Raw genomic sequence first — 14,078 nt, 5'->3', positions numbered from 1 at the left:
CCAGGGCTCCAGGGCAGAAGCGGGCACAGAGCCAGCACTGGGCAGGGCGAGCCCTCAGGAGACACTCCTCCTGGATCCCAGGGCAGCCCGGGAAGAGGGAGGAGAGGGGAGAAACCAGAGGTCCTTAGGTCGTATATGCCTGCATTCTTGTTGCCTGGACACTGTCGCTACGTGCCGGGCAGGCAAACATGCTCCCAAGTAAAGAGAAGCCCCCTTGCCCCCATCTGGGATGCATGGACTAGCTGACCACCAGGCTGCGGTGAGGCGGCTGGAGCTCTGCACTGGGCACCCTTCCGCCCTTGCCTCCCAGTGCTACCTGTTTACCGAGGGGGTTCACATGATGCAATAATGAGGACGCAAGGCTCTGTGATCAGCAAGCCAAGGGCCAGGGCCCGGTGCTCCTGACTCGTGAGCTCTGGCAGACCAAGAATGAGGAAGGGTGGTTTCCAGAGCACTGACACAGTTTGCCTACATGTCACATGGGGAGAAGGGAATAAACCCAGGCCCTGCCAAAGGGCTAAGCAGCTCAGAGCAGCCAGCGAGGCGGCAGGGGCTGCGGGGAAGCGAGCACAGGTCGTCTGGGCCGAAATCCCTCCCAGCCAAAGGCACTGCAGTGCCTTTCCAGGTCTCCTCTCCCTCACCTGTCCCCAGACGGGGAGTGCATCTTCCTCCACAGGGCTGTGGGACGATCCAATCAAGAATGCCAACTGCCTGAATGTCTAATTAATGTATTTTTTAATCACATGCCTCACAGCCCTGGACACACTCGCAACATGCTGAAATGATGTAATTTCAAATAGATATTAATGTCAGCTCGTGGTCTGAATCAAAGTTTCCTTCCTCTTTACCACCTTAATCTTTCCACCCCTAAGAGTGCTGTTTTTCTGTGGCACAACTGTACGACAGGAAATCAGAGCACCCTGGCAGGGAAGGGATGTTGAGTTATTACTGAGCAAAGGGCAGCCCTGAGCGTTGGTGCTGGCCTGTGGCCTCAGCGCGAGCTGGGAAGACAGGATGGATGCTGCTGGCCTCCATGCTCTTTCAGCTCAGCCGCTTGACTGCTCCACGCTGGTCCAGTAGCAGAGATGACCCAGCCCAGGCTGAGAACAGGGGCCCCCATGCTTCCTGCAGCCAATTCAGCACCTCGTGAAGGGAGCCATGGGGAAGGGAAGACACAGGTTCACGGTGGCCAGCCCCTGGGTGCCACACCCATGATAGAATGCTGGCCCCCTGGAGCTTGCGGTCCCAAGAAACCATTCCCACAGAGGATGATGCTAAGGGGTAGCTCAGATGGTAAACAATCTGCCTGCAATGCAGAAGGCCCAGGTTCTATCCCTGGGTGTGGAAGATCCCCTGGAGAAGGAAATGGCAACCCACTCCAGTACTCTTGCCTGGAGAATCCCGTGGACAGAGGAGCCTGGTGGGCTACAGTCCATGGGTCCCAAAGAATCAGACATGACTGAGAGTCTAACACTTTCACGCACACATTTTTCACACACCACAGGGAGAGAAGCCTGCAGGGACCTGGAGAAGGGGGCTGGCCCTAAGCTACGGCAGAGCTAAATGGCCCTCCACTGCCTCTTCCTGTGAGTCCAGAGGAAGACTTTGGCATCTTGGCTGGGTGAACAGAGCTGCTGATGGTGGGTAGAGTAGAGCTGGGAACTTAGCATGCCCTAGAAAACGGAGTACCTGCTTCCTGGCCCCTCAGTACGTAAACTTCCCATCTAGGGAAAATGAGTAGAATCAAGAAGGAGGAGCTGGGCCCTACAAGAATGTATTCTCGCCTGGAGAATTCCATGGACAGAGGAGCCTGGCAGCCTACAGTCCATGGGGTCGCAGAGAGTTGGACGCGAATGTAGGTCACTGTTATCATCAAGGGCCAGATCAATGCCTCCATCAAATCAGACCCAGTGAAGACAGGGGTCCATGTAGGACCACATCCCCGGGGCCTCCAGCCACCATCACCCACCACCAGGATGACAGGCCCCTCTTCTCCCAGCAGTGCACAACCTCCAGGCTGGGCCCTGGGGACCCGGGGTCAGGCTAGAACCCTGCGCTACATTGAGGTAGGTAATTATGAGTGGTCTTTCAAAACCGCTCAGCATGGGTCCCATGAAGGAGGTGGCCTGTGAAAAGGGTCTCCTCCACAGCTCATTACAGCCATGGTATCGATTCTTCCATCATTATCAGAAGGCATCCCTGCCATGTGAAATCCTGTCCCTTGAAGTGTATTCACCAGGGACAGCTCTCCCCATTTCCAGGAGCGCTCGTGGCCGCTAACAACCTTCCATGGGCCTTTTGAAAGCCCAAAGTTTTCAGAGAAGTGAAATGTATAGCTCCTGCTCCATTCATCCTTCAAGAAAGAGCAACCTTACACACACACAGACACACATATGCGTGCACACACAAAACCCTAAAAAGCGCAAAGAAACAAACCAGGATTGTGCTCAATGCAGACCAGCACATCAAAGGGTGCTTCTGAAAACCGGCCACTTCCAAGACAACTAAACTTTCCGAGTCCTTTTCTTGAGCAGCCTTGGTGATGTGGGTCAGTTTGTTTTGCCTGTTGTTTTCTCCTCTTAATGATAAAGGGGGTAAAATCAGGGACTCAAAAAGAGAGGGCTTGGATTCCAGAAAAATCCACAGCTCACTTTCCGCCCGCCGGCTGCCCTAATTCAGAGCCTTGAAAGTGTGAATTCCACCTTAAATGCTCCTGCTTGTTCAGCTTTTAACTCCTCACATCTTACCTGAGTCCCCAGTCACCCTCATATTTGGCAAAACCCTCTTGCTTCTCAGTAACACCCCTCTGCCCGCCGCCGCCCCAATCTCTCGGTCTTGGTTTCAGCCTCTCCTTTCTGTTGCTTCTCTCCCCCAGGTCTCCATCTCTGCCCTCTCCAGGACGCTCTTTGTCCTGTTTCGCCCTCTCTTCCCCCCCTCACACTGCCTTCCCTCGCTGTCTCTCTACCCCTCTCTGTCAGCGTTCTTTAACCTCTACCCCCGAGACCTCCCTCCATCCCTTGTCTGTGTTCCAGTCGGATCTCACCCGTTTCTCTGTCCCTAAGGCCAGAGCATCTTCGAGTAGCTTCCCACATGCCCACCTGGCCCCTTCTCCTAACAGATGGTTTCCCCCATTTCAGTCTTAACGGACACCGTCCCCTCACCCGCGCCCCCCTCTCACCTTCCCTCTCCCCACCCGCTCCCCAGGCCTCTGGACCCTGGAGTACAAGCGCGAGCTCACCACGCCCCTGTGCATCGCCGCGGCCCAGGGCCACACGGCCTGCGTGCGCCACCTGCTCGGCCGCGGCGCCGACCCCGACGCCAGCCCGGGCGGCCGCGGCGCCCTGCACGAGGCCTGCCTGGGGAGCCACACGGCCTGCGCCCGGCTGCTACTGCAGCACCGCGCCGACCCCGACCTGCTCAGCGCCGAGGGCCTGGCGCCCCTGCACCTCTGCCGCACGGCCGCCTCGCTCGGGTAAGGACCCAGGGCCCCGACCCCAACCCCAACCCCGACCCCCGACCCCGCCCCCGGACGCCTAGCCCTGCACAGCCTGGATGAGAGCCCCAGGCCCGCCCCCTGTTGGGCCCACCCACGGGCCCCATGGCCCCGCCCCCAGACCCGGGCCCCGCCCACCGACACCGACAACCCCCCCCGACCCCGCCCCCGGACACCCTGCCCTGCATGGCCCCGCTAAGCGCCCCCAGGCCCCGCCCCGTAGGCCCCGCCCCCAGATCCGGGTCCCGCCCACCGCCGGCCCCGTCCCAGAGCCCGGAGCCCACGGCCAGCGCCACGATCCCCGCCGTCCGTCTCGGCCCCGCGGCGGCCACCAGGTCCGCTCCGCCCGCGCCCCCCGCCCAGCCTCGGGCCCCAGCCCGGGCCGCGCCGGTTTAATTAGTGCTTGATTGCGAGCGCGGGGCGGGCGGCGCCACACGGAGGTAATGAGCCGGTGATCACCGGCCCGCAGACGCCCGCGCTGGAGAATGCTAAAAGGCCACTGGCGGGGTTGAAGCCTGAAAAATTAGGGTTTTTAATGATAATTTTATGCAGAATAATTGTCACAGTGTGACATAAATGGTTAGCTCCTCGGGCGGGGCTTCGGAGCCCCGCAAGCCAGTCGAGCTGTGCCCACATATTCTAGGACCACCCCCACCCCGACCCCAGGCCCAGGTGCCCGGCTTCTAGAAATTCTGCCGGTTCCGGGTCCAGCCCCGCGGCTGTCCTTGAGGAGGTCTGTCCACTTGGGATCCAGTAGGTCCTGGGAGACGCGGCGGGGGCCCCATGTCATCGCATGGGCCTTTTCTTCCCGGGTTTCCAGCTTGCCTTGTGTCCATCTTGACGTTTCTTTTAGTCAAAATGTTCTAGTCCCTGTTCTTGGGTTTCCGTTTTCATGGCCTTCTGTCTCTATGCTGCTGCTGCTGCTGCTAAGTCGCTTCAGTCGTGTCCGACTCTGTGCGACCCCATAGACGGCAGCCCACCAGGCTCCCCTGTCCATGGGATTCTCCAGGCAAGCATACTGCAGTGGGTTGCCATTTCTGTCTCTATGGTGAGGATTAAATAAAAGCATCATGTTAAGTGCAGGCAGGCAGGACTGCTGGGCTCTCAGGGATCAAGATGGGGGCACCACCTACCAATGTCACCTGTGTTCAGAGCAGGGACTCAGGAAGCCACGTGGACCACCAGGAGGCTTGAAAGTGACTGAAGGACGGTGACTGAAAACAATATAATATCTAAAAGCAGCATTGCTGCTGCTGCTGCTAGGTCACTTCAGTCGTGTCCGACTCTGTGCGACCCCATAGACCGCAGCCCACCAGGCTCCCCCATCCCTGGGATTCTCCAGGCAAGAGTACTGGAGTGGGGTGCCATTGCCTTCTCCAAAAAGCACATTACTGAGCTGTAATTGCATGTAGTAAGGTGCACATGCTTAAAGTATGCAATCTGATAAATTTGGAGACAGGAAAGCAGGTGAAACCATCCCTATAAGCAAGATTGTGAACCCAGCCATCACCAGCAAAATGTTCCCTTGTCCCACTGGAACCTCTCCCTCCCCCTTCTCCAATTTCCCACTGACCTGTTTTTTTGTCACTGTAGTTTAGTCTGAATTTGCTGGAATTCTGTGTAAATGGAATGTAGTCTCTTTTGCCTGACATCTTTCATGCAAAAATATTACTTTCAGATTTTTTTTCTTGAATCATTTATTTTTTATTTTTATATTGGAGTATAGTTTGATCAACAATGTTGTCTTAGTCTCAGGTGTACAGTGAAGTGATTCAGTTATACAAGTGTTTTTCTGTGGTTCAGTCACCAAGTTGTGTTGGACTCTTTGGGACCCGATGAGTAAGTAGATACATAGATCTATTATTTTTCAAATTCTTTTCCCATTTAAGTTAGAGCAGAGTTCCCTGTGCTGTACACTAGGTCCTTGTTGGTCTATTATAAATATATCTGTGTACATGTCAATCCCCATACTTTTGATATTTATTATACTGTTTTGTATATCCATAATTCACTCCTTTTCATTGGTGAATGGTATTCCTTGGTACAGAATAACGCAACGTGTCTATCCACTCATATGTTAAAAGACACTTGATCATTTCCGACTTGAGGCTATTGCAAGTAAAGCTGCTGTGAACATTCATGTACCAGCCTTTGTCTGAGTTTATGCTTTCATTCCTCCTGGATAAATACCTAGGCATAGCTGCGTCACATGATATGATTAGCAAATGACCAAGCTTCGTTCCAGTTGGAACTACCATTTTACATTCCCACCAGTTATGTATGATTGTTCCTGCTGCTTCCCATCCTCACTGACACTTGGTACAGTCACTGTTTAGCTGTTAGACATTCTATAGGGATTTAGAACTATTCCACTGCAGTTTTGATTTGCATCTTCCTAATAACAAGTGATGTTGGGCATCTTCTCATGTACTTATTTAGCATACATTTATTTTCTTTGGTGAAGTGCTTGTTCATATCTTGTGCCTTTTAAAAATACTGGGGTGTTTGTTTTTTCCTTAAATTTTGAGATTTCTTTATATTTTCTGGGTAAAAGTCCCTTATCAGGTATGTGGTTAATAAATATTATCTTCCAGTCTCTGGGTTATAGTTTCTTTCCTTAAAAGTGTCTTTTCTTACTTTTGGTGGAATCTAACTGGTGGTTCAGATGGTGAAGAATCTGCCTGCAATGCAAGAGACCCAGGTTCGAGTCCCGGGTTGGGAAGATCCCCTGGAGAAGGGAAGGGCAACCCACTCCAGTATTCTTGCCTGGAAAATTCCATAGACAGAGGATCCTGGAGATTACAGTTACAGTCCATGGGATTGCAAAGAGTCAGATACGACTGAGTGATTAACCCTTACAACTGATCAATTTTTTAATTTTAGGAATCATGTTGGGTTATTTTCTGTAAAATAAAACAACTTTGCCCAACCATGACCACAACATTTCCTCCTATGTTTCCCTCTAAAAATTTTAATAACTTTATATGTTACGTTTAAGTCTATGACCCATTTTGAGTTAGTGTCTGAATATGGTGTGAGGTAGGAATTGAGGCTTTCTTTTTTTCCTCTGCCTGTGGTTATGCAACAGTTCCAGCACTATTTGTCAAGGAGCCTCTTCTTTCTCCACGGGTTTGCCTTTGCACTTTAGTTGAAAGTCAACTTAAGGACATAGGCTGTTGCTGCTGCTGCTGCTGCTGCTGCTAAGTCGCTTCAGTCGTGTCCGACTCTGTGCGACCCCTAGACGGCAGCCCACCAGGCTCCCCCATCCCTGGAATTCTCCAGGCAAGAACACTGGAGTGGGTGCCATTGCCTTCTCCAATGCATGAAAGTGAAAAGTGAAAGTGAAGTCGCTCAGTCATGTCGGACCCTTAGGACCCCTTGGACTGCAGCCCACCAGGCTCCTCCGTCCTTGGGGTTTTCCAGGCAAGAGCACTGGAGTGGGTGCCATCGCCGTCTCCATAAGGACGTACGTATGGGTTTATTTCTGGCTCTCTTGTCACGTACACATAAGACAGGGCAAGGCCTGACTGATTCAGTAAAGACCCAAGGAGCCCCTCCTAGATTCAGAGACTTTTAACACTTACATACACAGTGAGAAGAAAAACAGCCAAAGGTTCCAATTCTGCATGGTCCTGCCCTACACACCACAAAAGACAACACCCATACAGAAGGAGATACATTATGGCAGTGTGACTTGCAGGATACCTGTTGTAGCACACCTGAATCTAGATGTCAGGTGAGCAGCTTTATAGTCCACAGCTCTACTCTGAGGGGGGCAGGCAGGAAGTCCCAAACCGCACCAGAACCCAGGAAGTGGTAAGAAACAGCTCAGGACAGCCTCCCAGGGGACACAGGGAGGCGAGTGGACAAGGGTCTTATAGCAGCCCCTTAACAAGTTCTGGAGGATCGCAGGGTGCTCTGCCAAGACTTAGGCCAGCAGTGGTTCAAACTTTTGTTTGTGTGGCCAGTGTGGGTACACGCAAGGCCACCAGGGCGCCCTTGTAGAGCCGTTGCTCTATGCCTCTGTTCTGTTATTCCTTGCTCTATTGGTCTTTTCTGACACCAGTACCACCTTGTACTGAATGCTGTAGCTCCGTAAGAAATCTTGAAGTCAGGTCGCATAAATTCTCCAGCATCATTCAAAGTTGTTTTGGCTTTTCTAGCCTCTTCACATTTCCACATAAATTTTAAAATCAGTTTATCAGTTTCTACAAAAAAGAAAAAAAAGCCTGCTGTGTCTTGACTGAGGTTGATGTGAATCTATAGATCAACCTGGGGAGACTTGACATAAAAATATTGAATCTTTCAACCCATGAACACAATAAATCTCTCCATTTATTTAGCTCCTAGTTTCTTTTAACTTCATTTGATAGTTTTTAGTGTACAATGCTTGCATACATTTTTCAGATTTATCCCTAAGTTTTTAATTTCTGATGCTTTTGTAAGTGGTATTTTTATTTAAATTTCTGTGGTGGTAGCTACTATATAAATTAATAAGAATTTATTTTGTGTATTAATTTGCAACCTGCAACCTTGCTAAGCTTAGTATTTGTTCTAGTTGCCTATCATAAATTCCAAAAGATTTCTATGACAATCATGTCATCTTCAAATAAACAGTTTTACTTCCTTTCCAGTCTGGATGCCTTGTTCTTGCTTTATTGCACTAGATAGAACCTCCAGTTCTCTGTTGAATAGAAGCAGTGAGCGAAAACAACTTTCCTTATTTCTAATCTTAGAGGGCTTAAATCTTTCACCATTGGGTATGATATTGGATGTAGGTATTTTGTAGATGGTTTTTTTTCAGATTGAGAGAATGCCCTTCTATCCCTGGTTTGCGGAGAGTTTTTTCTATGAATGGATGTTGGATTTTCTCAGATGCCTTCTCTGCATATATTGAGTTGTTCCCGAGGCTTCCCAGCTGGCACTAGTGGTAAAGAACCTCCCTGCCAATGCAGGATATGTAAGAGATCCCCCGGAGAAGGCAATGGCAACCCACTCCAGTATTCTTGCTGGGAAATCCCATGGACAGAGGAAATCCCATGGACATAGGAGTTGATCCTGTGTGTGTATTTTTAGTCTGTTAATATAATTATTTACACTGGTTGACTTTCAGATGTTAAACCAACCTTGCATTCTTCCGACCACAATTTATAAATTCCTGGGTTTGATTTGCTGGAATTCTTAAAACATCTGTATCTATGTTTGTGAGAGGTATTGATCTGCAGTTTTTTCTTGTAATGTTTTTGTCTGGTTTTGGTATCTGAGTTAATGCTAGCCTCAAAAATGAGCTGAGAAGTTCTTGTGTAAAATTAATTTTATTTCTTCCTTAAGTGTGTGGTAGAAATCATCAGTAAAGCTGTCTTGGCCTGGAGTTTTGTTTTTGAGCAGATTTTCAGCTATGAATTCAATTTCTTTAATGGCTATAGTGGCGTTCAGGTTATTTCTTTCCTGAGTGAGCTTTGATAGCTTGTATCTTTCAAGAGATTTACCTCTTTCATCTAAGTTGTTAAATGTATTGTCATAAAGTTGTTTTCTATTATACTTTTAATAGCTGCAGAATCTGTAGTCACCACTTTCATTCACAATAATGGAATTTGTGGTTTTTATTCTTTCTCCCCTGATCAGTCTATTTTGGGTTTTACTAATTTTTTTTATTTTACTGTTTTATTTTTCATTGATTTCTGATATGATCCTCATTTCCTCTTTCCTTTGCTTACATTGAATTTCATATGCTCTTGTCTTTCTGATTTGTAAGATGGCAGCTAATGTCTTTGATTTGATGGGTTTTTATTTTCTAATATGACTTCCCAGTGTCTTAGTTGATAAAGAATCTGTCTGTGATGCAGGAGACCTGGGTTCAATCCCTGGGTGGGGAACATCCCCTGGAGAAGGAAATGGCAGCCCACTCCAGTGTTCTTGCTGGGAAATCCAATGGGCAGAGGAGTCTGATGGGCCACAGTCCATGGTATTTCAGTGTTACACATGTACCCACTATGCACTACTTTAGCTGAATCCCACATGCTTTACAGAGAAGGCAATGGCACACCACTCCAGTACTCTTGCCTGGAAAATCCCATGGATGGAGGAGCCTGGTAGGCTGCAGTCCATGGGGTCGCTAGGAGTCGGACACGACTGAATGACTTCACTTTCACTTTTCACTTTCATGCACTAGAGAAGGAAATGGCAGCCCACTCCAGTGTTCTTGCCTGGAGAATCCCAGGGATGGGGGAGCCTGGTGGGCTGCCGTCTATGGGGTCGAACAGAGTCGGACACGACTGAAGCGACTCAGCAGCAGCAGCAGCACAGTATACTCTTTTCCATCTGCAATAGTAATCTATTGCTGATAACAGATTACGACAAACTAGAGACTTACTACAGCACACATTTATTGTTTCACAGTCTCTATGGGTAGAGCTTGGGCATGGCTTCACTGAGCCCTCAACTGCAGAAGCTCTCACAAGACTGCAATCAAGGTGTCAACAAGGGTTAGGGTCTCACTTGAAGGGTCAGCTAGGGAAGAATCTGCTACTGGATTCATATAGTTACAGGCAGAATTCAGTTCTCTGGGACTAATGGACTGAGGGGCTCAGTTCCTGGCTGACTATTGATTAAAGGCGGTGCTCAGTTTGTGTCTTTCTTTTTCAAATGGATCTCTTGTAGTCAGGGTATACCTGAGTCTTTTTTAATCCAATCTGGTAGTCTTTGCCTTTTAATTGAGTGTTTAGATCATTTACGTTTAATAAGATTTTAATATGCTTACGTTCACATCAAACAGCCTGTTATTTTTTTCTATTTGTTTCATCCGTTCTTTGTTCCCTTTTTCTACCTTCTTCTGAATCAAGTATTTTTCATGATTCCACTTTACCTCCTTTTTTGATTTGTTACATATAACTTTTTGTTCCATTATTTTCGTAGTTGCTTTAGGGTTCATAGACTACATCTTTGTTTTATCACAGTCTGCCCTCAAGTAATGTTATACTATTTTATGTATAATATAAAAAACCCTGTGACTATTCTTCCATTTCTCTCCTCCTGGCCTTTGTGCTACTGGTACCATATATTTTACTTCTGTATATAAGTCCCAGAATACATTGTTAATGTTTTTGTTCAAACAGTCAGTTATCTTTTATTGAAATAATGAGAAAAAAGCTTGTATGTTTAGCCATGTGGTTCCCATTTTCAGCTCCCTTCATTCCTCTGTATTGATTGGAAATTCCATCTGGGACCATCCTCCTCCTCCTCAGAGAACTTTCTTTAATAGTGCTTACAGTGAAGGTCTGCTAGAGATAAATCCTTTCAGTGTTTGTATGTTTGGGAAAGTCTTTGTTTCATTTGAGTGTTTGCAAGGTACTTTTGTTGGGTAGGGAATTCTGGGTTGACAGGCTCTTTTTTTCTTTCAGTGTTTTAGACACAGGACTCCACTTTATTCTAACTTGCTTTTGTAATGGGAAGTCTTCTATCCATCTGTTCTTTGTGCTTTTGGATATATGGTATCCTTTTTTCTGGCTTTAATATTTTCTCCTTATTACTGGATTTAAGCAACTTGATCATGATGTATTTTAATGTTGTTTTCTTCATCTTTCTTGTCCTTGAGAGTCATCAATTTCTTGAATCTGTAGGCTTATACTTTTCATCAAATTGGAAAAATTGTTGGCAATTATCTCTTCACATTTTTTCTGTATGATCCCTCCTCTGCCTCATGGAGTCCAGTTGCCTGTATGTTATACCACTTGAAGTTGTCCCACAGTTAATTAATACTCCGTTCACTTTTCTCTTATGTAATTGATTTATCATTTGTTCTGAAATCCCTGATCTGTCCTTAATCCCACATAGTGTATTTTTCATGTCAGACACTATAATTTTCAACTATAGAAGCCCAATCTTAGGTCTTTTTTAAATATCTTTCTTGTCTTTACTTAACATGTTTAGTCTTAATTTCTCAAATATACAGAATATAATTAAAATAGCTATTTTAATGTTTTCATCTATCAATCCTATCATCTGGGTATGAATAACATTTTCTTTATTTTAACTCTGTTCCTTTTGTAAATTTCAGATTCACCTAGGCATAATTTGTGAGAGATAAGATATACAGATATAAAATTCAAAAGTAGAAACGCTTATGAATACATTTCTCAATGATTTTTTAAAAGTTATAAGTAGATAGCCATTCTGCAGGGATACTAAATGAAGATTAACCTCAGCCTCATTTTAACTTACAATTTCTATCCTTGAGACATTTGGTAGGTGATTTGCTGGTGTACAAAGTTGCCATCTGATGACAGAATTATAGAAACCCCATCTACTTTCCAAAAGTACAGCTCCAAGTTTCATTATTGGATGAACCATTCCTACAAGCATTCAACAGCCAATTGTTGAACTCTAAGAGGTGCTGGACTTGTGTTGCATTATAGTCTATTTCCTCAAGATGCTTTCAATTTCAAGAGATAGGAAGGTAATTTACATCAGTGTGCTAGACACTGGGCCGAGGGTATGCAGAATACACTATGTTCATGGAAGGTGAGGGTGTGGGCTGGCAGATTTCAAGTGGAAATTTTCTAGGCGACAAAGAGGCATCAATTTTATTAAAGGACATAAACCAACCAAATCAAAGCAAAAGAAAATGGGCAAATTATTAGGCAGCTTTACATTGATTTTATTCAGTTTTGATATTTTTATACCTTACAATTTTATGTGTTAGAAGTACATATATTGCTACATTTGAGGTCTAGGTTGAACTCTAGCGGTGCAAGCCTGGGCAAGTTATTTCATTTATCCGTGTCTTGGCGTTCTCATCTGTAAAACAGAGATAATATTTGAGCCTCCTACATAGGGTGACTAGAGGAATTAAATGAGCTAGTGTATGGAAAACATTTAGAAGAGCACCTGGCATGTAGTTAAGAATTATGTAGGTGCTGACTACAATTGTTGAGGTCTCTTGTATAATCACTGTGCTATCTCATGGGAATTGAAACAATATTTCACTAATTTTAATTAATATGGGGTTTCGTGGTTTCTTTGTCTCCATATTTGTTGGTCATCTATGATTTATTTCCAGTAATATTCCTAGTCAAGAGCATACTCCCAATTTTAACATGTTCCTATGGAAAATATAAGCCATTTGATGGTATTCCATGTCTAGGAACACACCATGCTTCCCACTCCCTCAAAAGTCATGTCTGTATTCAGTTTTGTTCAAAATTAAGTTCTATAAATGTAGCATGGTATCCTGGATTGGATCCTGGAGCAGAACATGAACATTAATGGGGAAAGTGGTAAAATCCAGATAAAGTCCACAGTTCCGTTAATAGTATTGGATTGAGGTTAATTTCTTAATTTTGACAAAGGCACCATGATAGTATATGATGTGAACTTTACAGGAAACTGGGTAAAGGACATTTGCAAATTCTCTGTACTATCTTTTCAGTTCTTCTGTAAATCTATAGTAGTTTTTAAATAGAATTTTAAAAACCAAGTTTGCTTCATACCTTGGACTCAAATCTTCCACCTTATAGTCTTAGGAAAAAATGTGGCTTTTTACTAAGAAATAAGAATGTATCACCTACTCAGAACACAAGGTATTGCGAACCCTAACAGCAGCCCTTAAGACAAGCCAGCAGGCTTACATTTGGTTGTCATAAGGAGCTGAGACATGTGCAGAGCTATTCAGCTTACACACTGTGTGATAGAAACTAATTTCCTGACTTCAGTCGGTTTTTCAGAAATCATTCAAATCCAGTACATTGCTTAATAAAGACTTTTAAAATGTCTTTGTATTAAGACTGGGCTTTGTGAAACCTCTTTTCTTTTGTCTTTCTCTTCCTCCTCTTTCTTCTTTTTCTTCTCATTTTCTCTTCTGTCTCCATGTGTCTCTCTACATGAGTCTTTCTCCCTGGTGATTTCATTTGACAGTCTTGACTTATTTAAATCCAAGTTAGTGAGGAAAAGTTTAAGATAAGTGATGAACACAGCATAAGTTCAGGCAGAACCATGCAACAGCTGACTCAGAATCCCTTCAGTATCAATGATTTGATGGAAGATGGTGGCGGGTCCCACTGAACACCTCTACAATAACATAGCCAACTCCCTTGAAGGATGAAAGTTAACAGATGTCAGAGAGGGACTGAGGTTTAGGCTGCGGCTTTTCAGCTCTGAAGAGTCCCCCTAAAGTCAGACTCCGAGGAGGTCTGGTTTCAGGTAGTATAAACATTATCACTTTGACAGGAAAGAGCTACTTTTTCCAGAATCTTTTATACATAGTAGATTTTAGGTCATCCTTAATTTTTTTACCTTTCAGTACAGAGGGGGTCGTTGACCTACATACAGAGCCATTTCATTTTCTTACTCTTGATGACAATGGTCTCCACACCTAGGGACCCAGTTCTGTTCCAACCCCTTTTAGTCAGCATTTCTCCGTGGGTGCAGGACTTTAAAACCTTTGAGTCTCTGAGTTCCTGGGATTAAAAAAAAAATTATCTGTGCTTCCTTCCAACCCGCAAGCTTCAGAATTCAGAATTCAACACACAAAAAGGGATATCAGAGCTTTAATCTAGGAACCTTTTGAAGAGATTTTCCCAAAAAGAAA

General features: G+C 45.7%; 1 protein-coding gene across 2 annotated transcripts in view; it reads left to right on the top strand.

Moving 5' to 3' along the window:
• Nucleotides 1-14,078, top strand: part of ASB18 (ankyrin repeat and SOCS box containing 18) — a 71,855-nt gene that overhangs the window by 23,116 nt on the left and 34,661 nt on the right. For both annotated transcript variants that reach the window (XM_015467203.3, NM_001302952.2), the window contains one exon: nucleotides 3,205-3,472. In XM_015467203.3, coding sequence (XP_015322689.1) covers nucleotides 3,205-3,472 — 268 coding nt within the window. The remainder of the gene's footprint in view (nucleotides 1-3,204; nucleotides 3,473-14,078) is intronic.

This window comes from Bos taurus, chromosome 3 (genome assembly GCF_002263795.3).
Source record: "Bos taurus isolate L1 Dominette 01449 registration number 42190680 breed Hereford chromosome 3, ARS-UCD2.0, whole genome shotgun sequence".
Classification (NCBI taxonomy): Eukaryota; Metazoa; Chordata; class Mammalia; order Artiodactyla; family Bovidae; genus Bos; species Bos taurus.
This window is presented reverse-complemented; position numbering and strand designations above follow the sequence as displayed.